General features: G+C 38.8%; 1 protein-coding gene across 9 annotated transcripts in view; it reads right to left on the bottom strand.

Annotated features, from left to right (window-relative positions):
- GPHN (gephyrin) overlaps positions 1–23454 on the bottom strand; it is a gene marked incomplete at both ends in the record, with an annotated part of 546660 nt that extends 523206 nt beyond the window's left edge. For all 9 annotated transcript variants that reach the window (XM_080706865.1, XM_080706872.1, XM_080706867.1 and 6 more), the window contains one exon: positions 23391–23454. In XM_080706865.1, the coding sequence (XP_080562991.1) occupies positions 23391–23454 (64 nt within the window). The remainder of the gene's footprint in view (positions 1–23390) is intronic.
- Between the last annotated feature and the right edge of the window lie 1022 nt (positions 23455–24476).

The following is a 24476-nucleotide window of genomic DNA, read 5'->3' as shown; positions in this document are numbered from 1 at the left end:
ACATAAGTATCTGCTTCTGTTTATTCTGAATTCTCTATATCTGTATTTAGATTCATCCACTTTAGCCTAGACACTCTGGTGCCACCCCTCAGCAGCCAAGAAACCTGACAGCTAGAAACCTAACCTTTTCTAAGGATGGTTTATTCATGCTTCCCAGTCTTGCTCAAGTGCCACCTTCTTTAAAATGCCATCCCTCCTACAGCCATTCAGTCAAAAGTAATTGTTCCTCTTCCTTTATGCACCCACAGCATGTGGCCTGTACTTCTCTTACAGAACTTATTTCATTCTGTATTTTAGTTACAATTCTTGCTTTCATGTATACAAGTAGGTCCTTTCCAAAGGAAGCATATACTCAACTCGCCAGATCAGTCAAATCAACCCTGGAAATCAATGAGTGACAACACAAAAAGATCAGCTTCATAATTGAGTCTATGTTAATAGCAGCAAAATGAGATACTAGATACTAAAAGTTCTATCCTTTACTCAGAGCAGGAAAAGATCACAACAAATAATAAACTGACCTAATCCCAGCCCTTATTTTAGCTTATTCTTCAATAGAAAATTAAATATCTAATGGCAAACAACTGAATAAACTAGCCATGTAATGGTAAAATAAATTATTTTTAAAATTATTTTATGTTAATAAGTAGATACTATGGAAGATACAAGTGGACTATTTGGGGGCTGTATATTCAATATTATTTTTCTGTTTTCCACTCTACCCATGTGGTTGGTACAATACAACCTCTATCCCCTGATCACCAAGACATAGGCTAGGGCAATCAGAGTTCTTCCTCAAAAAAATTAGAAACACACTGTACAAATAAGTTAGTCCTTGAATGACTGAAATGGTTAAAATGTAAATAATTATAAAGCTGTTGATAGCAATGTTCTTCCCAAAGTGAAAAAGACAGATTTTAGTGAGAAAAACTAAAGCTTATTTATAGCATAAAGCAAAGTTGAGAAATAGTCCTCAGAACCTTCAACCCTGAGTCTAACATTCTTAGATCTTCATCCTGTATTTGGGTTTTATGAGATAGAAACCCTCTACTCATAATAAGTGGCTCCTATTACTAAGGCTAGCTCACTTTAAATTGTCACTTGTAATCAAAACAACTATATATATATAGTTGTTGTTGTTAATTTGATAATCCCCAATTAACCATGTTTTTTAGTATGGTTCCCCAAAAGGACTTTGGGCTGAGCATGTGACCATTTGGCCAATGAATAATGACAAGAATAAAGCTGTTCCAGTTTCAGGATTAGCCCTTAACTGTTCTGGCAACTAGGCAATTGCTCTTGGAATACTTCTTAAAAACCAGCTATCACACCATGAGACTAATGAAATAGCCATGTAGAAACCGACATGTAGGAAAAACAAAGTCCTGGCCAATAGTCCCAGTCAAGTCCCCAAATGATTACAGCTCTATCAGGTCCCCCAAAATACCACATAAACCAAAAAACACCAAGTTAATTTACAAAAGTGTGTGAGCTTATATTAAATCACAGTTTTAAGTAACTATATGTTATAGTGTTCTGAAGATCAAACTTTAAAAGTTCAACTTACATACAAATAACTCAGGGATTATATTTTCCTAATACAGATTATGTCTTGGAACAGGTTGGCAAACTATAGTCCTTAAACCAACTCCAGTCTGCCATTTGTTTTTGTAAATAAACCTTTACTAGACCACAACCATACTTAATCGTTTACATTGTCTTTGGTCATTTACAAATTTACATTGTCTTTTGGTCATTTACATTGTCTTTTGGTCATTTGAATCATTTACATTCATGCTATAAGGGCAAAAGTGAATAGCTGTGAAAGAAATTACATAGTTTTTTACAGAAAAGGTTTGGCATACCCTGTCATAAAGTATCTAGCATGTGCTTTAACATAAAAATGATTTTTTTTTATTTTTTGTGTGTGGTGCTGAGTAATGAACCAAGAGCTTTCAACCTCTGAGCAACACACCCAGCCTGATTTCATTTTTTGTCTTGCTAAGGCTAGCCTTAAACTTGCAGTCTTCCTGTCTGTCTCCCAAGCACTAGGATTACAAGTGTGTACCCCCACATTCAGCATAAAAATGAATTTAAAAGATAAACCAACTTTATAATTAACCTCTCATACATTATAATATTTAGTACATTATAAGCATTTAATCATTTAACCTAATACAAAGAATCTCATATGATACATACTAAACTGTATTGTTTGTTAACAAGTGAGGCTATGGACAGACTGGACAAACTAATATACTACTCATGGACAGAAAAACAATGGAATAATTGCATCTAGTTCTGGTTAAGTACTTAGAAGTTTCTAAATGGGGTTAGAAGTTCTCCATTACTCATCTTCAAGTCTCTCTGGTATATTAGATATGACTCACGTTTGAACTGGCATTAAGAATCAGAAAGGATTACTTGGAAAGCTGAGATAGGAGGATCACATGTTCTAGATCAGCCTCAGCAACTTGGCAAGACTCAGCAACCTAGTAAGACCCTGTTTTACAACAAAAAATTTAAAAAGCTGGGCATGGTGGTGCATACTTGTAATCCCCGCGCTTAGAAGGCTGAGACAGGAGGATTGCACAGGTTCGAAGCCAGCCTTAGCTACTTAGTGAGGCTCTCAGGAACTTAGTGAGACCCTGTTTCCAAATAAAATATAAAATAGGTCTGGGAGTATAGCCTGGAGGTGGAGGGACCCTGGATTCCACCCCCAGTACCACCAAAAAAAAAAAAAAAAGGCTGGGGTATATCTTGAAGAATGTTCCTGGGTTCAATCCCCAGTACCCTTCCCCTACCACACACAAAAGAATAAGAAAAGAATGTTTTGCATTAGTAAATTTTTTATAGAAATATGAAAGTTTATTTGTAAGCCAAGGAAAGACAGGCAATAGAAAAAATAGCTCCCGCATAGGGAAAAGATTCTTAAAAGGGAGTAGCCCTTAACCTACATTTATGATTACCACACTTTTCCCACAAAAAAAATATCTTTGGCAATTCTCCAAATTTTATAGATTATCTATTAGTAGCTGATGTCATAATTTTTCAATATTCTTCAAGTCATTCTTTTTTTTTTTTTTTTTTGGTGGTACTGGGGTTCCTGGAAACACTTCTACCTCCAGACTACACTCCCAGACCTATTTTTATATTTTTTAAATTTGGAAACAGGGTCTCTTAAGCCAGCATGGCTGGCTTTGAACCTGCGCGATCCTCCTGTCTCTGTCTCCCAAGCGCGGGAATTACAAGCGTGCGCCACCACGCCCAGCTTTCAAGTCATTCTTTATTCAACCTCAAACACATATAGTCCAAGACCTAGCTCTTTATCCATGGGGCTTACTATTCTAATCTACTAGTTTAAAATTCTCTTATCATTAAACCAAGGATCATTTACATAAGTAGTCTTATTTTGCTATCTATTCACCAACCTTCATTATTGTACCATTTGTATAACACTGAAATCTTTCAAAACACTTTGTTGACCATAGTACTTTGTACTCAATAACTAAAGTACCCACATATATGTATATACATGAAGTTTTTTCATAGGTTTTAATAAACTTTAAAGAATATCAGGAGTTTTCCATTCATACTTTGCTGTAAACCTTTATATACCTCAAAAATCTCAAAATTTTCCCTTAGTGACCACACACAAATAGCATATTCTGACTGTAACTTCCCCAAAGTTAAGCTGGAAAATAAGAATTCTGACCATTCAGAATCCAGTAAAGTACTAGTTCTTAATTGCGTTCCTTAAATAAAACAAAATAAAAGAAAAACACCATAGGATAAAACAAAATTGAGACCAGATATATATATATAGATAGATAGATAGATATAGATAGATAGATATAGATAGATAGATAGATAGATATAGATATATATGTATGTTGTAGGTTTCTTTCTGTTATCATGTTTATAAAGGTAATCATTTTAAAAGTTATTACATAACAATGGATATCACTTATGTTGGCACACTCATATTTATTTTCTCACAGAATCCTCTGAGACAGGCATTTGTATTAGTTCCCATTTTACACATGAGTAAACTAAAACTTAGAGAAATAACTCTAAAAACTTTACTTAATTATCAATCCATGTGTTCTAACCCAGAAACCACTTATTATTCTGAGTTATTTGTGCCAACTTAAAACGTAGTATTGTTCATTGAAGGTACTTATGTTTAGAACAGCTTTACTCTAAATACATAATAGCAATATAATTAAAACTTTTGGGGGCAGTGCTAATTTTTATTTTCAGGTCTCTGTTATAGCAATACATTTTAAATTTAAAAAGAAAATGCGATTCCTCAAATACCCCTAAGTCACTATTATTCTTCTAAGCCTGTTTATGGAAATCAGTTATTGTACTTACATTTATGTAATTTTAATTCTAAGCCTTAAGCATTTTGCAGTGTGACCTCTGTAACATGTAATACTGAATAAAATAAAATTGCACATGTTATATAGTGAAAGTAACAGGCAATTTCTATTTACATTTGGTATGCTTGTCTATGTCTTTCTCTAAAAATTTTTCCTATTTGAAGGAAATCATTTCAGATCAATATCTCTGCTATTAGTAAAAGACTGCAGATAACATGAATACAAGCAATCATAGAATGGTAAGTACAAGTTTACCATTACACATGTTTATATGACTAAGACTAATAAGATTTTAAAACTAAAAGAGATTTTGGACACCATCTATTCAATTTTCCATTTTACAGATAATGATACTAAACTCCCACTGGAAATATATAAAATAGAATTTTACCTAATGTTTTTTACTCATGGATTAGTAACAGAATGAAGACTAGCTGTTTCTACCCTTTGCTATCACAGATTTTCTGAATAAATATACTCAGTCAATGTGTGTGTGTGTGTGTGTGTGTGTGTGTGTGTGTGTGTGTGTTACTAGAGACTGAATACAGAGGCATTTTAACTCAGAGCTACACCTCAGCCTCTTTACTATTTTTTTGTTTTGAAACAGGGTCTCCCTAGGTTGTTGAGAGTATCACTAAATGCTGAGGCTGGTCTTGAACCTGTGATCTTCCTGTCTCAGCCATCTTAGCCTCCCAAGTACTAAGACTACAGGAGTGAACCACCATGCCCAGCTCACTCAACATTTTAATATATAAAAAAAATAGTGGTTGGCAGAAAATAATATTTTAAAGACAAATCCAGGGTAAAATAATTTTACACTAGAGAATATTATAGGAAACCAGTATTTTTATAGCAAAAAAATTAAAATAACAAATATAAACCACAGAAGAAGGCCTCTTGCCTTTCTACCAATAAGAGGAAAGGCAAAGCATTACTCATGAGGAACAGGCCCTCAATTAGATGCCAGATCTAATGGGCCCTGATCTGACTTCCCAGTCTCCAGAACTAAAAGAAATAAGTTTCTGTTGTTTATAAATTACCCAGTTTAAGGTATTTTGTTGTGGCAGCCTACACAGAATAACATATCCTCTCTATGTGATTCTGGTGAGGTCACCTATTTATTGTCCCTCTCCTAAGGATGAACATGAGACTTAGCCAATCACAGGCTTCACACTCATGGTCACAATTTTTGGACCAAAGAAGGATATGTGAGCAATCCAGGTGAAGGAGCATTCCTGAAATTTTACATACAAATATCATGATAAAGAAAAATCTTTCCTCTGGGTTCACTAGTTGGGAAAGGGAAAGCCTGAAATTGTCCATTATTATAACTTTCCAAACTATACCTTCCCTCCCAATTCTGAGTACAAGAAGGACATTAGCCTGCAACTTACTCAGAAAACACAACACCAAAATGGAAATTACATTAATTTACTGATCATGTTGAGTCACTAAACTCAGGTCCCCCTCTATATTCTGTGGTTATAGAAGTTAATAAGTTCCCCCATTCACTTAAGGTAACTTTGAGTTTAGTATCATTGTGGCATTTAGCCCATGTGGCATTTGCAACAATGGGCTGTAATCCATCTGCACGACTCAAGAAAAAGATATACCTCAAAAGAACTTATAAATATTAAAAAGTTAATACTCAGTAAAAGAAATATTAAGTACATCCTTATCTGAGTGTTAAGTACATCCTTATCTGAGTGTGGTGGTGCACACCTGTAATCTCAGTACTTTTGGAAACTAAGACAGGAGGACCGCAAGTTCAAAGACAGACTCAGCAACTCAGAGAGACCACAAGAAAATATTCATAATATAATACAGAAATATAATTATTAAGTGTATAGCCAGACCTATGCTTGAACCTGGCACTGTCACTAGTGTAATACTGAGCAACTTACTTAACTTCTCATCTTACAAAAGTTGTAAGGATTAAATAACACATTCAAAGCACTCAGCAAAAAAGAATAATAAAAGTGTCCAATAAATGTTAACTAGAATAATTTAAACCAAATTAAACAATAAAAATATGCTCAATATCTTCTAAAAAAGCAGGACATGTATAGCAGCTTAAAACTCTTGCATCAAAAATGACTTTAGAGATTATACTTGTTACCTACATAAAAATAAAATATAGCAGAACAGTAATGCCTGATCCCGCACAAGACATCCAGTAGAAGTAGAGAAGGCAATGTGGACTCTAAGCCAGATTCCCCACCAAGTCCAGGGCCAATGCACCAGGAACACTGAAGTACAATGTAACTCTTTTAAGTGGTAGAAGTATAACCTTTGACTTACAGGTGTGTGTGTGTGTGTGTGTGTGTGTGTGTGTGTGTGTGTGTGTGTGTGTGTTTTACCGGGGATTGAACCCAGAAGCATTCTACCACCAAGGTACAACCCCAGCCCTATTTCATGAAGTTTCAGAGGGCTTTACTAAATTGCTGAGAACCTGTGATCCTCTTGTCTCAGCCTACCACATACTGGGATTATAAACTTGTGCCACCAGCCCAGTTTATAGGTGCTATTTTGAACAGCAGAATCAACCTTCAGCATTTTCACAGAAATCAACGTAATAGAGAATTAAAAAAAATACAAAAATCAACAAAACCAAAAGCTGGTTTCTTGAAAAAAAAATAACAAGATAGATAAACCACTAGCCAACCAAACCAAAGAGAGAGAGAGAGAGAGAGAGAGAGAGAGAGAGAGAGAGAGAGAGAGATAATCAACACAAATTATAAAGAGATAAAAAAGGATATACTACTACTGAGAGCGCAGAAATCCAGAGGATTATCAGAAACTACTTTGAAAAACTCTACTCCAACAAAATGGAAAACCTGGAAGAAACTGAGAGCTTTCTTAGATAAATACAATGTGCCTAAACTGAGTCAAGAAGACATAAAAATTTAAACCAACCAACAGCAATCAAAGAGATTGAAACAGAAGAGCCTACTATCAAAGAAAAGCCCAGGACCATATGGTTTTCAAATAAATTTTTTTTTTTTTTGGTGGGTCTGGTGATGGAACCCAGGGACATTCTACCTCCAAGCTACACCCCCTGTCCTATTTTTTATTCTTTATTTGGAAACAGGATCTCACTAGTTGCAGAGGGCCTCACTAAGTAGCTGAAGCTGTCTGCAAACCACGATACTTCAGTCTCAGCCTCCCGAATGCTGGGATTACAAGTGTGCGCCACCACACCCGGCTCCAAGTGAATTTTATAAAAACCTTTATAGAAGAGCTAATCCCAATACTCCTCAATCTATTTCGTGAAATAGAAAAAAAAAAAGGACTCTTCCAAATATATTTTATGAAGCCAACATCACATTAATTCCAAAATCAAATAAAGACAGCTCAAGAAGGAGAACTACAAGCTTATATTTTTTATAAACTTGGATGCAAAACTGCTAAACAAAATACTAGCAACACCATTCAAAACCACACCAAGAAAATCAAACACCATGACCAGGTAAGGTTCATTCCAGGGATGTAAGGCTGGTTCAACATATGAAAATCAATCCATATCCATATTATACATCATATAAACAGAACCAAAGATAAAAATCACATGATCATTTCAATAGACACATAAAAAGCATTTAACAAACTCCAACATCTATTTATGCTAAAAGCACTTGAGAGAATCAGAAGAGAAGGAACATATCTCAATAAAGGCAATCTACAATAGGCTCACAGCCAACATCATATTAAATGGGGAAAAACTTCAAGAGTCTCCCCTAAAACAGGAACAAGACAAGGATGTCCATTATCACCACTTCTTTTCAATATAGTACTTGAGACTCTAGCTAAAGCAATATGGCAAGAAAAGGAAATTAAAGGAGTACAAATAGGAAAAGAAAAACTCAAACTTTCACTATTTGCAGATGACATGATACTATAACTTAGAAGATTCAACAAACTCAACCAAAAGGCTTATAGAATTTATCAACAAATTCAGCAAAGTGTCTGGATACAAAATCAATCTTTAAAAATCGGAATCTTTTCTGTATGCCAACCATAAATCCATTGAAAAAGAAATCCAGAAAACACTTCCATTCAGGATTTCACACACACACACACACACACACACACACACACACACACACACACCTACTTAGGAATATCTTAACCAAGGAAGTAAAAGACCTCTACAAAAAAAATTATAAAGCATTGAAAAAAGAAATAAAAGATCTTAGAAGATGGAAACATCTTCTATGTTCATGAATAGGTAGAATAAATATCATCAAAATGGCCATACTTCCAAAAGTGATTTACAGATATAATACAATACCCATTAAATTACCAAGATCATTTCTCACAGACATAGAAAAATCAGTCCTTAAATTAATTTAGAACAACAAAAATACCCAGAATAGCCACAGTATTTCTCAGCAACAAAATCATGCAGGAGGAATTACAATACCTGACTTTAAACTATACTACAAAACCACAGTAATAAAAAGACAGCATGGTATTGGCACATAAACAGATACATGAATCAATGGAGCAGAATAGAATCCTTGAAGCTCCTTGAAGAGGGCATACATAGGTCCAACACTGCAACACACAGGCACAGATAAACACTTTCTCAACAAGTCCCCAAAGGCACAACAAATTAAAAGGCAAATCAATATGTGGGATTGCATGAAACTGAAGAGCTTCTGTTCAACAAAGGAAACTGTCAAGAACCTCAACCGAGAGCCAACAGAATGGGAAAAGACGTCTGCCAACTATTTATCCAATAAAGGACTAATATCTAGATTATACAGAGAACTCAAAAACTCAGCACTAATAACCCAATCAAAAAATGAGCAAGTGAACTAAATAGACACTTCACAAAGGAAGAAATTCAAATGGCAAATAAATGAATGAAAAAATGCTTAACATCATTAGTAATCAGAGAGATGCAAATCAAAACTACCCTGAGATTCCACCTAACTCCAACTAGACTGGCAATCATTCAAAACACAAACAACAACAAATGCTGGTGAGGATGTGAAGAAGTGGGAACTCTAATACAATGTTGATGGGATTCCAAATGATGCAACCACTTTGGAAAACAGTATGGAGGATCCTCAGAAAAATGGGAACGAACTTACCATATGATCCAGCAATACCACTTCTGGGTATCTACCCAAAAGAAAAGAAACCAAACTACCAAACTAATGCATGTGTATCTATGTTTATAGCTATAAAATTCAGCAATACTAAACTACGAAATCAGCCAAGATGTCCAACAGATGAATGGATTACAAAACTATGGGATATATACACAATGCAATTTTACTCAGCCTTAAAGAAAAACACAATTATGTCATTTACAGGGAAATAGATCAAACTGGAAATACTTTGCTAAGTGAGCTTAGTCAGTCACAAAAAATAAGAAATTGGATGCTGTCCCTAATATGCTAAAGCTAGGGAGAAAATGGGTCTTAGTAGGAACTCTAGAAGAAGGAGATACTATAGATGAGCAAATAAGGTGACCTAAATGAGGGGATGGGTGAGGGGAATAGGGAAATTCTTTAACGCACATGTTGTACTTTAACAAACATACCATGTACTAAGCAAATTTGAGAAGAAGGGAGGGGTAGGTAATGTTAAATGGGTAAGGGCTAAATGGGTGATGTGTGCATGTATGTCTCCACCATCTTGCATGCCATTAAGATGTATGAATACAATGCACCAATTTAAAAAATTTAATTGTTCCCTCAAACCAGGTATGGTGGAGCACACTTGTAATCCCAGTACTTGGGAGGCTGACACAGGAGGATTGCAGGTTCAAAGCCAGCCTCAGCAATGTAGGCAGCCTCTCAGAAACCTAATGAGACCCTGTTTCCAAGTAAAGAAATAAAATCAGGCTGGGGGCTGACCTTGGAGGTAGAATGCCTCTAGGTTCAATACCCAGTACAAAAAAAAAGGGCCGGGTGTGGTGGTGCATGCTTGTAATCCCCGCAATGGGGAGGCGGAGACAGGAGGATCACACAGGTTCAAAGCCAGCCTCACTGGCTTAAGAGACCCTGTTTCCAAATAAAAATATAAAAAATAGGTCTGGGAGTGTAGCCCAGAGGTAGAAGGATTTCTATGAACCCCAGTACCACCCAAAAAAAAGTCCCCTCAAAACCTCCTATGTTGCCAACACAGCCAGTTTCAGAGGTAGGGAATGGCTGGGGGAAGGTAGGTGGCTCAGGGCATGGCCTTGGAGACTGTGTCTATCTCTGGCCCTTTTCTCTCTCTTTCGCTCTCTCTTTCATTGCCACCATAAGGTAAGAATGGCTTTTCCCTCCTCCTCCATACCCTAAAGCCATGCCACCAGTGGTTTTGCCTTCTTAGCACAACCATGGACTGAAACCTTTGAAATCTCTAAAATCATGAATCAATAAATCTTTCTTCCTTTAAGTTGTGCTTTGCAAGTATTTTGGTCACAGTGATGGAAAAGCTGACTGAAACCCAAATTTTTTACCCATATTTTCAAATTTTCAGTTTATAAAAGACATTAAATTACATTACCCTAAAATAATCCTCATGCAAATTATGCCCATCAAGACAAGAAATATATGGTATTTACTATCATAAAACACTTCAAAATACAGTATTATTAATACTGCCCTGTTACCATAAATATATAGTTTTTAAAAAATACCCAACACCATCCACTCCAGTCCATACTGAACTGTCATTTTTATATTAACAGCCAAGTTCTAATTTAATTAAATATTACTGATTAGTTGCTTTCTTAGAAAACTATATAAATTTCATACAACCCAATTTTTTAGATTAAATACTTTCTATACAATTATTTCATTACTAGGTGGTATGACAACAGAGCACACACAAAAAAAACACAGAACACAATCACTAGTTTCAACAACTTTAATATCTACTTTGAATAAGATGTGTATACATGCAACTGCCAGCAAATTGCTCCAATATAACATAAAGAGAAAAGGAACTAAAGATTATTGAATTTCTACTCTGAATTAGACATATATGCTAGTCATTTTCATATACATTATCTCAGTTCTTAAAACTTTGTGAAGTAGATATTGCTATATTTATTTTGGAAATATAAACTAATATTGAGAGAAAAATGATACCCCCAAACAAAGGGCAAATTAGGGTCTGGCATCCAAGTCTACCTGATTCTAAATGTTGTTTTTGTTTGTTTTGTGGTACTGAGGATTGAAACAAGAAGTGGTCTGCCTCTGAGCTATACCTCCAGCCCTATTTTTATTTTTTATTTTGAAGCAGGGTCTCACTAACTTGTTGAGTTTGGTCTCAAACTTGTAATCCTCCTGTCTTAGCCTCCCAAGTACTGGGATTACAGAAGTGCACCATCATTCCCAGCTAAAGTTCTTTTTTTTAAAAAACATACCATGCAACCTCCCAAATGTACATGATTACAGAGTGCAGGCAATATTTATAAACACTGTAGGAAACAAGAAAAACATCAGTGAAGAGAATAATTCCTAGGAAGATTTTACTGAGGAAATGAGGCTTGAGTCTGAAACTAAGTGTGAGACTGAAATTAATAGACAGAAAATTAATGCCATGAAAATCTCTAAATTAAAAGAATCCACATTTTCTTTTTTGGTTTATAATTATAGAACAAATAGTCACTCATAGACTTCCTCAAAAAACCACCCCAGCTCAGAAAATAAAAAGGAGAACCAATAAGTAGGATTGAATCAAACTAAAAAGCTGCTGTGCAGCAAAGGAAACAATCAAGAGTCTAAAGAAAGAATCTGCAGAATGGAAGAAAATCTTTGCCCACTACTCCTCTGATAGAGGACTAATATCTAAATTATACAAAGAACTTTAAAAACTTAACACTAAAACACAAGCTGGGTGTGGTGGTGCACACTTGTAATCCCAGCAATAGGGAGGCTGAGAGACTGGAGGATCACGGTTCATTAACAGCCTCAGCTACTTAGTGAGAACTTCCACAACTTAGTGAGACCCTGTTTCAAAACATAAAGAATAAGATGGGCGTGGTGCTGCACGCTTGTAATCCCAGCATTCGGGAGGCTGAGACAGGAGAATCATGGTTCTTGGATAGCCTCAACTACTTAGTGAGGCCTTCCGTAACTTAGCAAGACCGTATTTCAAAATAAAGAAATAAACAGGGCAGGGGGTATAGCTCGGAGGTTGAATGCCCCTGGGTTTCATCCCTAGACCCGCAAAAAAATAAAAAAAAATAAAATAAATAAAAAATAGGGCAGAGGGGGGTCAAATACCCCTGGGTTCCACTCCCATACCACACACAAAATATTAACACTAAAAAACAAAATAATCCAATTAAAAATTGGTCAATTGAACCTAAAAGACACGTCTCAATGGAAGAAATTGTACAATAACTATATGAAAAAAATGTTAAACATCATTAGCAATCTGGGAAATGCAAACCAAAGCTACCTTGAGATTCCATCTAACCCCAGTTAAAATGGCAATCAACAAGATTACAAGAAATAATAAATGCTTGTGAGGATGTGGGGAAATAGGAGCCTTATACCTGATTGTAAAATAATACAATACCTATGGAGGTTAGTGTAGAGGTTCCTCGGAAGTCTGGAAATAGAAATATTATATGACCAGCTATACCACCCCTGGGTATATTTACAAAGGAATTGAAGTAAGAATATTATAGTGAAACATGCATATTCATGTTTATAGCAACACAATTCACACAAGCCAAACTATGGAACCGGCTTAGGTATCAGTCAACAGATGCGGGTATTATGAAACTGTGGTATATACACACAATGCATTTTTACTCAGGCAACCATAAAGTATAAAATTATGTCATTTGCAGAAAAATAGATGGAATTAGAGAATATTATGCTAAGTGAGATTAGCCAGTCTCAAAAAGTGAAAACTCATATGTTTTATTTCATAAGTGGAAGGTAGAGTGTAATTGGGGGAGAAAAAAGGACTTCAGAGAAAGAAGAGATACCAGTAGAATAACAGAAGATGATTTGTGGAGAGAGGTAGGGAGGAGATAGGGAAGACTTAGAAGATATTAGGAAAAAAAAAAAAAGAATTCAGAGAATTGAGGAGAGGTACTAGAATAATAGAAAGGGATTTGGGGAAAAAGGTAAGAAAGAGATGGGAAGACCTGATGATGGAAACAGTTCAAAAAATTCTAAGATGCTAAGAATACCAATTTCAATATTATGAACAAGGAGGAAGGAGAAGCTGAGTAGAATCCTAAAGGAAATGCACCAAGTGCTACATACATGTTTGTCTCTATCACAGGAAGCCTCAACATGATATATGGTTACCATGTACCAATAAAAGTACATTTTTAAGCAATCTAAATTTTCTTCTTTGATTATTAATTGTAGAACATAATCCAATAAAAAATCATTTCTCCATTTCATAATCACTACATTTTAATAGTCTACCCTTCCCCCACAATCATTCCCATTACAAAGAAAAAAGTTAACTAAGACTCATATGCTAAAGGGTATAAACATATTATCATGAGAGTCTGTAATAATCTTAAAGAATGATTCCTTCATTTTAGTGGTGAGAAAAGCTAAAAGAAACAGGTAATATGCTCAAGGTTATAAAATTTAACCAGACTTTCATTAAAATATGGGTCTTCTAATGTTCTATGACCCAATGCTCTTTAAATTTTTTCTCAAAAGTACCAAAAACAGAAAAAGAACAATAAAGTCTAGAGTTATATCATGAATTAACTTAAAATTTCTTTAAAGTTTCGAATTTTATTTTAAAAGTTCATGTGAATTTGACAGTGTCTAATTTACTTGTTACTTTAGGGTGAATTTTGTTGGGGGGGGGGGTGTACTGAGGGTAGAACCCAGAGGCTTTCTACCTCCAGACTATACTCCCAGACCTATTTTATATTTTATTTGGAAACAGGGTCTCACTAAGTTGCTGAGAGCCTCACTAAGTAGCTGAGGCTGGCTTCGAACCTGTGCAATCCTTCCTGTCTCAACCTCCCAAGCGCGGGGATTACAAGCATGGGACACCATGCCTGGCTCTAAGGTGATTTAAATGGCATACTCTTGCATGGGGAGGGAACTGGGGACTGAAATACACGCCGGGGAGGGGGGGGTATCCCTTTTTAATTTATATTTTTAAACAGGGTCACTAGGCCGGACATGGTAGCACACACATTCAGAAGGCCTCCAGAGACTGGAGGATCGCGGATAGCCTCAGCTACTTAGTAAGTAAGGCCCTTTGCAACTCAGTGAGACCCTGTTTCAGAAATGAAAAGACTAAAAAATAAGGCTGGGCGTGTAGATAGGAGGTACAATGCCCCTGAGTTCCATTCCCAGTATCACAAAAAAAAAAAAAAAAAAAAAAAAAAAAAAAAAAAATTCACCAGGGTCACTAAATTACCATACCCTGGCCTGGAATCTGCTATCCTTCTGTTTTAGCCTGCCAAGTACTAGGATTACAGGTATATGTCACCACATACTCTTAAGTAAAACTGATAATTCAAAAAAGTACTATGTTTTTTCCCACAGTTCAGAATCTAAGCCTTAAGAGTATCCCTTGAGATTGGAGCGAGGCTGGATTAGAGCCTGCTGTGAGGCAAAGCTGGTGCCGGGGTCAGCAAGGCCGGGATTGGAGCCTGCCATGAGGCAAGGCCAGTGCTGGGGCCTCTGAGGCTGGGATCGTAGCCTGCAGAGGGGTGAGGCCACTCTTGGGGCCAGTGAGGCTGGGATCGGGGCCTGCTGTGAGGCAAGGCCAGTGCTGGTGCCTCTGAGGCAGGAATCAGAGCCTGCCAAGGGGTGAGGCCGGCGTTGGGACCAACGAGGCTGGGATCGAAGCCTACCGTGAAGGCAGGTGCTGGGGCCAGCGAGGCCAGGATCAGGACCTACCATGAGGCAAGGCCGGTGCTGCAGTCTCCAAGGCTGGGATCGGAGCCTGCCAAGGGGTGAGGCCAGTGTCAGGGCCAGTGAGGCCAGGAGCAGAGCCTGCCGTGAAGCCGGACTGTTGCTGGGGCCTAGGAGGCAGAGATTGGAGCCTGCACGGGGGTGAGGCCGGTGTCAGGGCCAGTAAGGCCGGGATCAGAGCCTGCCATGAGGCAGGACCATTGCTGGGGCCTCAGAGGCAGAGATCAGAGCCTGCCGAGAGGTGAGGTTGGGGCCGGGGCCAGTGAGGCTGGGATCAGAGTCTGCCGTGAGGCAAGGCCGGTGCCAGGGCCTTGGAGGCTGGGATCGGAGCCTGCCGATGGGGGAGTCCGGTGCAGGGATCAGCAAGGCAGGGATCAGCACCTGCCATTTGGTGAGGCTATAGCTGGAGTCAGCGAGGCGGAGACAGGAGCTAGCCTAAAGACAAGGCCACTACTGAGGCCCCTGAGGCTGGGATTGGAGGCTGCCATGAGACAAGACCGGTAGTGGAGCCAGGGAGGCCGGGAGCAGAGTCTACCAGGTATCCAGGCCAGTGCTGGGGTCTTCAAGAGTGCGAATGGAACTTGCAAAGTGGCATACACAAAGAAATATCACAGAAAATTAAAAAAATCGGATGCTCTCCCTAATATGCAAAACTAGGAAGAAATGGGTAATAGGAAGGAATCTAATGGAAGAAGGGGCCCTATGGAGGAGCAATTAAGGTGACCAATCAGAGGGGATGGGATGGAGGAAGATGGAATCTCTTTAAAGCACATGATGTACGTAAATAAATATATCAATGTTAAACACTAAATGAAGCATGGGATTAAGGGAGGGGGAGGGAGTGGGATGGGGATTGGATAAAAGTTGATTGGATGATGTGTACTTGGATATCCTAACAAGTCTTGTATTCCATTGTGATGTTTGACTACAACACACCAATAAAAATATATTTAAAAAAAAAAAAGCCAGCCACAACAGCTTAATGAGGCTATCAGCAACTTAGTGAGACCTTGTTTCAAAAATATATATAAAAATAGGTCTAGGGGTACAGCCTAGAGGTATGAGGCCCCTGATTCCACCCCTACTGCCAGAAAGAAAGAAAGAAAGAAAGAATTGATTTTGCCTGAAAATTATACATATATATATGTATATATATATATATATGTATATGTATATGTATATGTATATGTATATGTATATATATTTCCCTTGATGCAGTGTCATGTACCCCAACTTAAGAAGTACAGAATGGCCGGGCATGGTGGCACAGTCTTGTAATCCCAATACTTAAGGAGGCTGAGATAGGAGGAGTGCAGGTTTAATAAAAGTGTTAGCAGTGTAGGAAGATTCTCAACAACATGGTAAGACCCCGTTTCAAAATAAAAATATAAAAGGGCTAGGTATGTAATTCAGATAGAATGACTCTTGTTTCAATCTCCAGTACCATATAAAAAAATAAGAAGGCACAAATCATGTTAACACTTTTTCACATCTTACTTCTTTGCTCCCATACTTTTCAAATTAAGATTTTTTTAAAGCACAGTAGATTTAATCTTATTCATTCAAAATGCATAAATATTGGCAAAGCTAATGCGCAAGTTATTGGAATTGTTTAGTTATAAAACTTTCAAGAAGTTCTACTAAAAAATTAACTGATTAAATACAAGTTACCTTAAGAATCCATTAAACAACTTAGATAGAATTTCTACTTGGTAATACTTCATTAGACATTTACTTTTTGAGAAATCACTCAAAAATTTGCTTTAGTAAATTACAGAATTACATGCTATTGATACTATAGTTCCAATTACTTTTATACAGGGCAAGTGATGTTTTCTTCTTTAGCTTTTTCTTCTCTACCAGGATGTGAAGAAAGAAATCCGTTGTGGTTGCATTAACTTTCTTTTTCAGGATTTCTTTTTTTAACATCTCAAATTCCAAATATACTTCATTGTTCAGTCCTATTTACAGAAGCAAAGTAGAGATCTTATCTATTTTACTGACTTTCAGAAAAGTACTCTGCTCAAATTATCCAGAAATCTATCACCAGTAAGAGTAAAAATAGACTCTTATTCATCACTTACTCCCCAATAGCATACTGTTGATTCTCCCCTACATACTCAGTTTAAAGTCAAATAGTCATATGCCGTTTGTTTTGTGTGTGTGTGGGGGGGGGGTGTACTGGGGGTGGAACCCAGGGACATTCTACCTCCAAGCTACACTCCACCCCTCCCCCTGTTTTTTATTCCTTATTTTTAAACAAGGTCTCACTAAGTTGCAGAGGGCTTCACTAAGTAGGTGAGGCTGTATGCAAACCGAGATCCTCTGGTCTCAGCCTCCCAAATGCTGAGATAACAAGCACTCAACTCATATGTGTTTTTAATATAGTTAAAGCTCTTACTATATTGCAACTCAACAGTTTATGAAGTCTGGCTAATTACAACAATATTAAGTATACTGATTAGAAATTAATTTTAACATTTTCTTATTCTGAATAAACATTTAATTCTCTAATACGCTCACTCCAACCAAAAGTTTATGAAAGAATAATCTAATTTGAGAAATAGGCTTATTTTATAAATAGTCATACAGGTCGATATGATAAACATATTCAGCCAGGTGCACTAATCCCAGTACTGGGGAGGCTGAGACAGAAGGATCACAGGTTCAATGCCAGTAGGCGGTAACTTAGTGTTAGCCCTATTTCAAAATAAAAATAAAATATGGCTGGGAATGTAGCTCAGTGGTAGAGAATCCCTGGGTACAGTCCTCAGTACCAAAACAAACACCTTTTTAAAAAGGTAAATCTAGCCAGGCGTGGTAGTGCAGGCGTATAATCCCAGCGCTTGGGAGGCGGAGACAGGAGGATCACACAGGTTCGAAGCCAGCCTGAAGCCAGCCTTGCTGGCTTAAGAGACCCTGTTTCCAAATAAAAAATATAAAATGGGTCTGGGAGTGTAGCCCGGAGGTAGAAGGGTTCCATGCCTAGTACCACCAAAAAAAAAAAAAAAAAGGTAAATCTGCCAGAACATACAATTCTATCTGGTAGGATTTCATTGCAACAGTGATTAGCCTACTTAATGACAACATTTAGTCTCAAAACAAAGATATATTTATATATCCTTATCAATAAGTAGGCATTTCAGAAAATAATACTGGGACTGGAGAGCAGCCTGCTTGCCTAGTACATGCAAGACCCTAGGTTCCATCCCCATCATGGAAAAAAAAAAAAAGGAAAGGAAAGGAAGAAAGAAATACTGGCACACAACATACAAGGATAAATTTGAGGCATGAAATAAAACAAATGCTTAAACAATTTCAGAGTTCTAAGAGTAGCATCTCCTTGGCATAGTCCTAGGCATAGAACTGGATTTTGAATATTCTGAATGACTACTCATGAATGAAACACTCTACACATATCTGCAATATTTTTTGTTCTAGTTTATAATTAACATTTTATCTCTACTAACAGTCTTATATTTATTTCAGTATCTTTTACTGATTTCAAATCTATAGCTTAGTGTAATAAAAATCTAGAGCAGCATATGATTTTAGGTTTTATCCTAAAAATTTGCATCTTTTTCTCACCGTGCCATTTTTAGTGAAAATTTAGGTGATGGATTATCATCTTTAGTTAAAGACCTTGGTACCAAACACTGTTCATGGTTAGCTAATATGATATTAAACAACCAATGAAACATAATCTAATTCTCCTATGTATTTTTTTCATTATTTTCCTAGTAAATTTTCTGTAATCCTTTTAAGGTAGTGGAACTAATGTGCTGCCCTGACAACTTCTTTCAAAATAGAAAAAGTAGGTGAAAAGTGACACATTCAAAATATATTGAGTGTGCTATGTAATTGTTAAGACTAAGTATAATTACTACTAAAGCTGTTAAAAACAATTCTACATCTGCCCTAAATCTTGTCTCTAGTTTTATAGCAGCAGATATTTATCTGGTTCCCATTATTCATTATCAAATTATCTTTAGTTTCTGTTATAAAGAGTAATAGAAGTTGAGAATATTAGAAACAAATATTAAAAACTAGAGCTTAGATCACCAAACACCATATAACCTTCATTTCTGGCAAATCTTCATTAAGATAGCTATTAATAAAGAAACTATTCCTAGAGATGGACAATACTTTTCAATATAAAATGATTCCATGTACAACCTATTTTCATATGTACACATGCTCTCATTTTTCTGGTTAAAAATTTGTATAACTAACTTTGTATGATGGTGCATACTGTGATCACAGTACCTGGGAGGCTGTGACAGGAGGATCAAAGGTACAAAATCAGCCTCAGCAACTTAGTAAGACTGTTGAGAAACCAGGCTCAGTGACCTAGGAGAAACTTTCAAAATAAAAACTAAAATAGAGCTGAGGATGTAGCTCAGAGGTTTAACATCCCTGGGTTCGCCAGGCGTGGTGGCACACGCTTGTAATCCCCGCGCTTGGGAGGCAGAGACAGGAGGATCGCGCTGTTCGAAGCCAGCCGTGTGCGCTGGCTTAAGAGACCCTGTTTCCAAATAAAATGTAAAAATAGATCTGGAAGAGTATCCCAGAGGTAGAAGGGCTTCCAGGAACCCCAGTACCACAAAAAAAAAAAAAAAAAATCCCTGGGTTCAATCCCCAGCATCACAATAAAAAAAAAAGTAAAGTCCTAAATGATTCAAAACAGTCAAGCAAAAAGAAAAAAAGAAACACCTTTACTAAGTATTTCCCTTTCTGCTACCTTTCAAAATTCTAATGATTAATTCATGTGGTATTTTCAATAGATTGTGTACTATTTTGATGAATTCATAACATCAATGAAGATAACAAAGACATCCAGCAGATAAAAAGTTTCAAAGGACAAAAATTATCTTTGAGCAAGTAATCAAAACTGTCATAGTAAATTAAAATTTAGAAATGACAATACAAATTCACTAAAATGTTATCAACATACTTTAAAATGTATTTGTTGACAGAACATACTCTCCACTGTATAAAATAGATTTAGCCGGGTATGGCGGTGTACACTTGTAATCCCAGTATTTGGGAAGCTGAGATTGGAAGACTGCAGGTTTGTGGCAAGCCTTAGCTACTTAGTGAGGCCCTCTGCAACATAGTGAGACCTTGTTTCAAAATAAGGAATAAACCTGGTGTGTTGGCCCACGCTTGTAATCCCTGCACTTGAGAGGCAGAGACAGGAGAATAGCACAGGTTCGAAGCCCGCCGCACTGGTTTAAGAGACCCTGTTTCTAAATTAAAAAGTATAAAATAGGTCTGGGAGCATAGCCCAGAAGTAGAAGGGTTTCCAGGAACCCCAGTACCACCTCAAATAAAAAGAATAAAAATGGGGGTGTTTGGGAGTGTAGCTCAAAGGTAGAATGCCCTTGGGTTCAATCCCTAGTACTGCAAAATATAAACAAATATTAATTAATTTAATTAAATAGATTTTGCTAAGATATATAAAAATACTATCGCAAAACATGCTCTGTTTAAAAACCAAAGACAACAACTTGTAAAAAACACACTTTTAAGTGTGGCCTCTTAACTCAATTTTCTTTTCTCTCCTCTATCCCAATCTACTGTGATTAAACACAAGGCCTCCCACATGCTAGGCAAATGATCAACCACTGAACTATGGTGCCTAGCCCTTAACTTAATTTTCTATAGTATGAAATCATACTTAAGTTCAGTAAAGAATATATAATACACACACACACACACACACACACACACACACACACCCATATACATGTGTATATATACTTTTTGGGGGGGATTAAACTCAGGGGCATTCTACCTGAGCTACATCCCCAGACCTAGTTTTTATTCTTTATTTTGAAACAGGGTCTCACTAAGGTATGGTGAGCCTCACTAAGTAGCTGAGACTGGCTGCAAACCCATAATCCTCCTGTCTCAGCTTCCCAAGTACTGAGATTTCAGCATGCACCATCACATCCAGCAAAGAATAATTTTACAAAGTTAAATTGTAATACCTAAAGTTCTAAAATACACAAAATAACAAAACACAACTTCATTTTTTTAGTTTTCTCAAAAAAAATCACATGGAATGTCAAGACCACAGAAATTAAGCTGTCTGTAATAATTTGCAGACAGACAGCTAGTGCTGATTCTTCTCCATACTCTTAGGTTCTATTATAATAGTACTGTATTTATGTCAGTAACTTTTTAAGAAGAGCCTCAGAATTGACTTTAAAAACTCACTTTATTAGCAAATTCTCTTGCCCTCTGCTATCATTTCTTCTAAATCTTACAACTTCCTTTACATTCTTTCAGTTGCATTCTTATTCCTGGCCCTAGAGGTTCCCCCTGGACTACTGTACCTCATTCTCATGAGAAAGCCTCTCCAAACTGACTTTAATTACACTGCCAAAGTTATCTTCTCACCTTGACATTATGCCACCTACCTCTTCCACCTGGCTTTTCAAGGCCTTCTCATTGCATTTTTATTCTGCTCAAGAGCCTCATTCTCAACTACATATTTATTTATAAGGTTGCCAGTGACTTTCAACTCCCCTTAAAAATGCCAGTTTCTTCTATATCTGGGTAAATGTACTAAATCCTCACTTTAGATAATCATATTTTCTGTTAATCCATCTGGATATGGAATTTCTTTTACATTTGGTCCTCAAATGCATAGGTAACACATTTAGACAATTACTGTACAATTGTATACAGTGTTTCTTCAATTGTTTGCTTAGCTTCGTTAAACCTATTGAATTGTACTTATACCAAATAAGGGCTGTATCTTATAAAGTGCTCTGTACAAAACTTATATACTCTGTCATTTTACCAAGGTAAAGATGATTTACTAAATACATTAGGGAAATCTTAAGCAATAACTTATTTGAGGGGAGTTGTGAGCTTTTAAAATAAAATCTCTAGTTCACTTTTTAAACACCTAACTCTGCCTTTTCATTTCCACGGATAGCTGATTATTTTGGTTCCTATTAAGCTTCACTTTCTTAATTTTCAAAGCATGACTAGAATTTAAAGTGCAATTGAGGGTTTGATAGAGAATATACACTTTTACTTCCCATGATTAAATTCTTTGAAAATCATCAACTCTAAGAATTCTGAGATACAACTGAATCTTCACACAAGGAAACAGTTTCAGCACCAAAACAGAGCAGCGCATCTTTTGATTCCAGGGATTTCCATCCCTACAACTGGTTTAGACTAGTTTATCCCAGGGGCTTTCGATTTGGAAATTTCAGTAAATCGCTATTATGTCTGAAAAGATGCCAAAGATAGACAAATCCGTTTTTAAGAGAGGGAAGGGAGCAGTGGATCTCCTAATTTCATAAAACCCAACCGTATTACATTCAGTATCTTCCCCCACGGTCGTAAGAGGTTTTCTTCCAGCTAATAATAAAAACAAGTCTCATTCAATTTAGTCCCTTCACGAACACCGTCTCAACCTGTCAGAATTTGACAGGGGGGGAAAAAAAATTGAAAAGAAGTGGGGGAGAGACTAGGATTCCCGACTACATTGCTTCTTTTCCCGAAATCACAACACTGAGTCTTGAATTTCCTTCACTCCAAACTAAGCCCTCAGCTTCCAAATATAGTTCCTTAACCCCCGCCTCGCCACTCGATTACACAGAAACCCTGCCAACCACGGAGCCACAGCAGAAGCCCCGGCACATGGGCTCCGCGGTTCCTCGTGGAAGTCGTGCCCTGCAGCAACTGCCCAGCGCCCAGCCGAGGGATGCTGCCCGAACACCACGCCGCGGAATCGGGCATGCGGGGCACCCGCGACTTCCGCGAGGGAGGGAAGCGCGACCCGGGACGGCGGGCGCCCAGCCCGGGGACCCCCGCCCGGGCGGGCCGGGGGCTGCAGAGGGCGGGGCCGGCCCGGAGGCGGCTCCGCACCCCGGGGCCCGGGCCGGCTGGCGTCCGCAGGCGCAGCCCGTCCTGGCCGGGCGGCGGCGGACGCGCGGCGAGGCCGGGCCGGGCGGGGGCGGGGAGGAGAAGGGATTCCCCCCGCTCGCTCGGGATCCCGCCGCCCGCGCCGGCCGCGTGCCGCCCGCAGCGCCGCCGCACCGCGGGCCGGGCCGAGCACGCAGCCCCGGCTCGGCGGCCTCCCCCGCGCGAGCGCCGGCGCCGGCTCCGCCGTTACCTGTGAGCACTCCGACTCGGATCTGATGGTCGTGGTTCGTGAGGATCATCCCCTCGGTCGCCATGTTTCCCAGCGCAGTCACCGCACTGACAGGAGCCGGGAGCAGCCGGAGCCCGGAGCGCGCGGCCGGGAGCGCGCGGGAGCGAGGCGCGGGGGCGCGGGCCGGGGGCGGGCCGGCCGCGGGGGGCGGAGCAGCGCGGCGCCGCGGGCCCAGGGCGCGGGCGGCGGCGGCGGCGGCGGCGGCGGCGGCGGGCGGAGCTACCCCGCGAGCGGCGGGCGGGGCGCGGGCGGCGCGGGGAGGCCGGGCGGGGGCGCGCCGCGCGGCCAGACAGAAGCAATCCCCCGCCGAGCCGCCCGCGGCGAGCCCCGAGAGCGCCGGGCCGCCGAGCCGAGAGCCGAGGGCCGCGCGGAGCCCCGCCTCGCCGGCCGGGCCGCTCGCCGGCGGAGCCGTCCCGGGACGCGCGCCCTGCAGGGCGGGCGCGGGGCAGCGCCGCGGCGCCTCAGCTTTCCCCGGGCTTGGGGCCTTGAGCATCCCCGACGCGACCTCTGCGTTTAGGCGGACCGCTTCGGTCTGCTTAGAGAACCAGAAGGACGGGTTTCTCCAACCTGAAGTACAGTCGGTGGCCCTGGCGTCTGATGTCAGTTATTTTCTGAGATCCGAGCTTCCCACGAAAATAGCTTTGGTTGCCATTTATTTCCGTGTGCCTTTTATAAAATGTTATTGATCCGTTGGGACTATTTTATGTAGGTTTCTTAATTACTTTTTCAGATCTTGGAACTTCTGAGGGACAAGTTATATATGGATGTGTGTATTGATGTGTGTGTACATACATATGTAATTTTTTTTTTCCTTCGGTTTTCAGCCTTGGTAAAACCTGGAAGCATAAAATTGAAAACAAAGTGAAGTATCAAAAAATTGTATTTGAGCAATTGTGCTCAATTAAAATCTCAGCGCCAGTTTAATTTTATGTTTGGTTTTATACTGTTCCATTTGGAACCTGAAATTACTCATCCCATTCACTGAAGAGTCACCTTGTCGTGAATTTCATTTTAAATAATGTGGAATACAGGAGATGATGGATGGAA

This window comes from Muscardinus avellanarius, assembly GCF_963383645.1.
Source record: "Muscardinus avellanarius genome assembly, chromosome: 12".
In the NCBI taxonomy this organism is placed as follows: domain Eukaryota; kingdom Metazoa; phylum Chordata; class Mammalia; order Rodentia; family Gliridae; genus Muscardinus; species Muscardinus avellanarius.
Note: the sequence above shows the minus strand (reverse complement) of the source record. Positions and strands in the feature narration are given on the sequence as shown.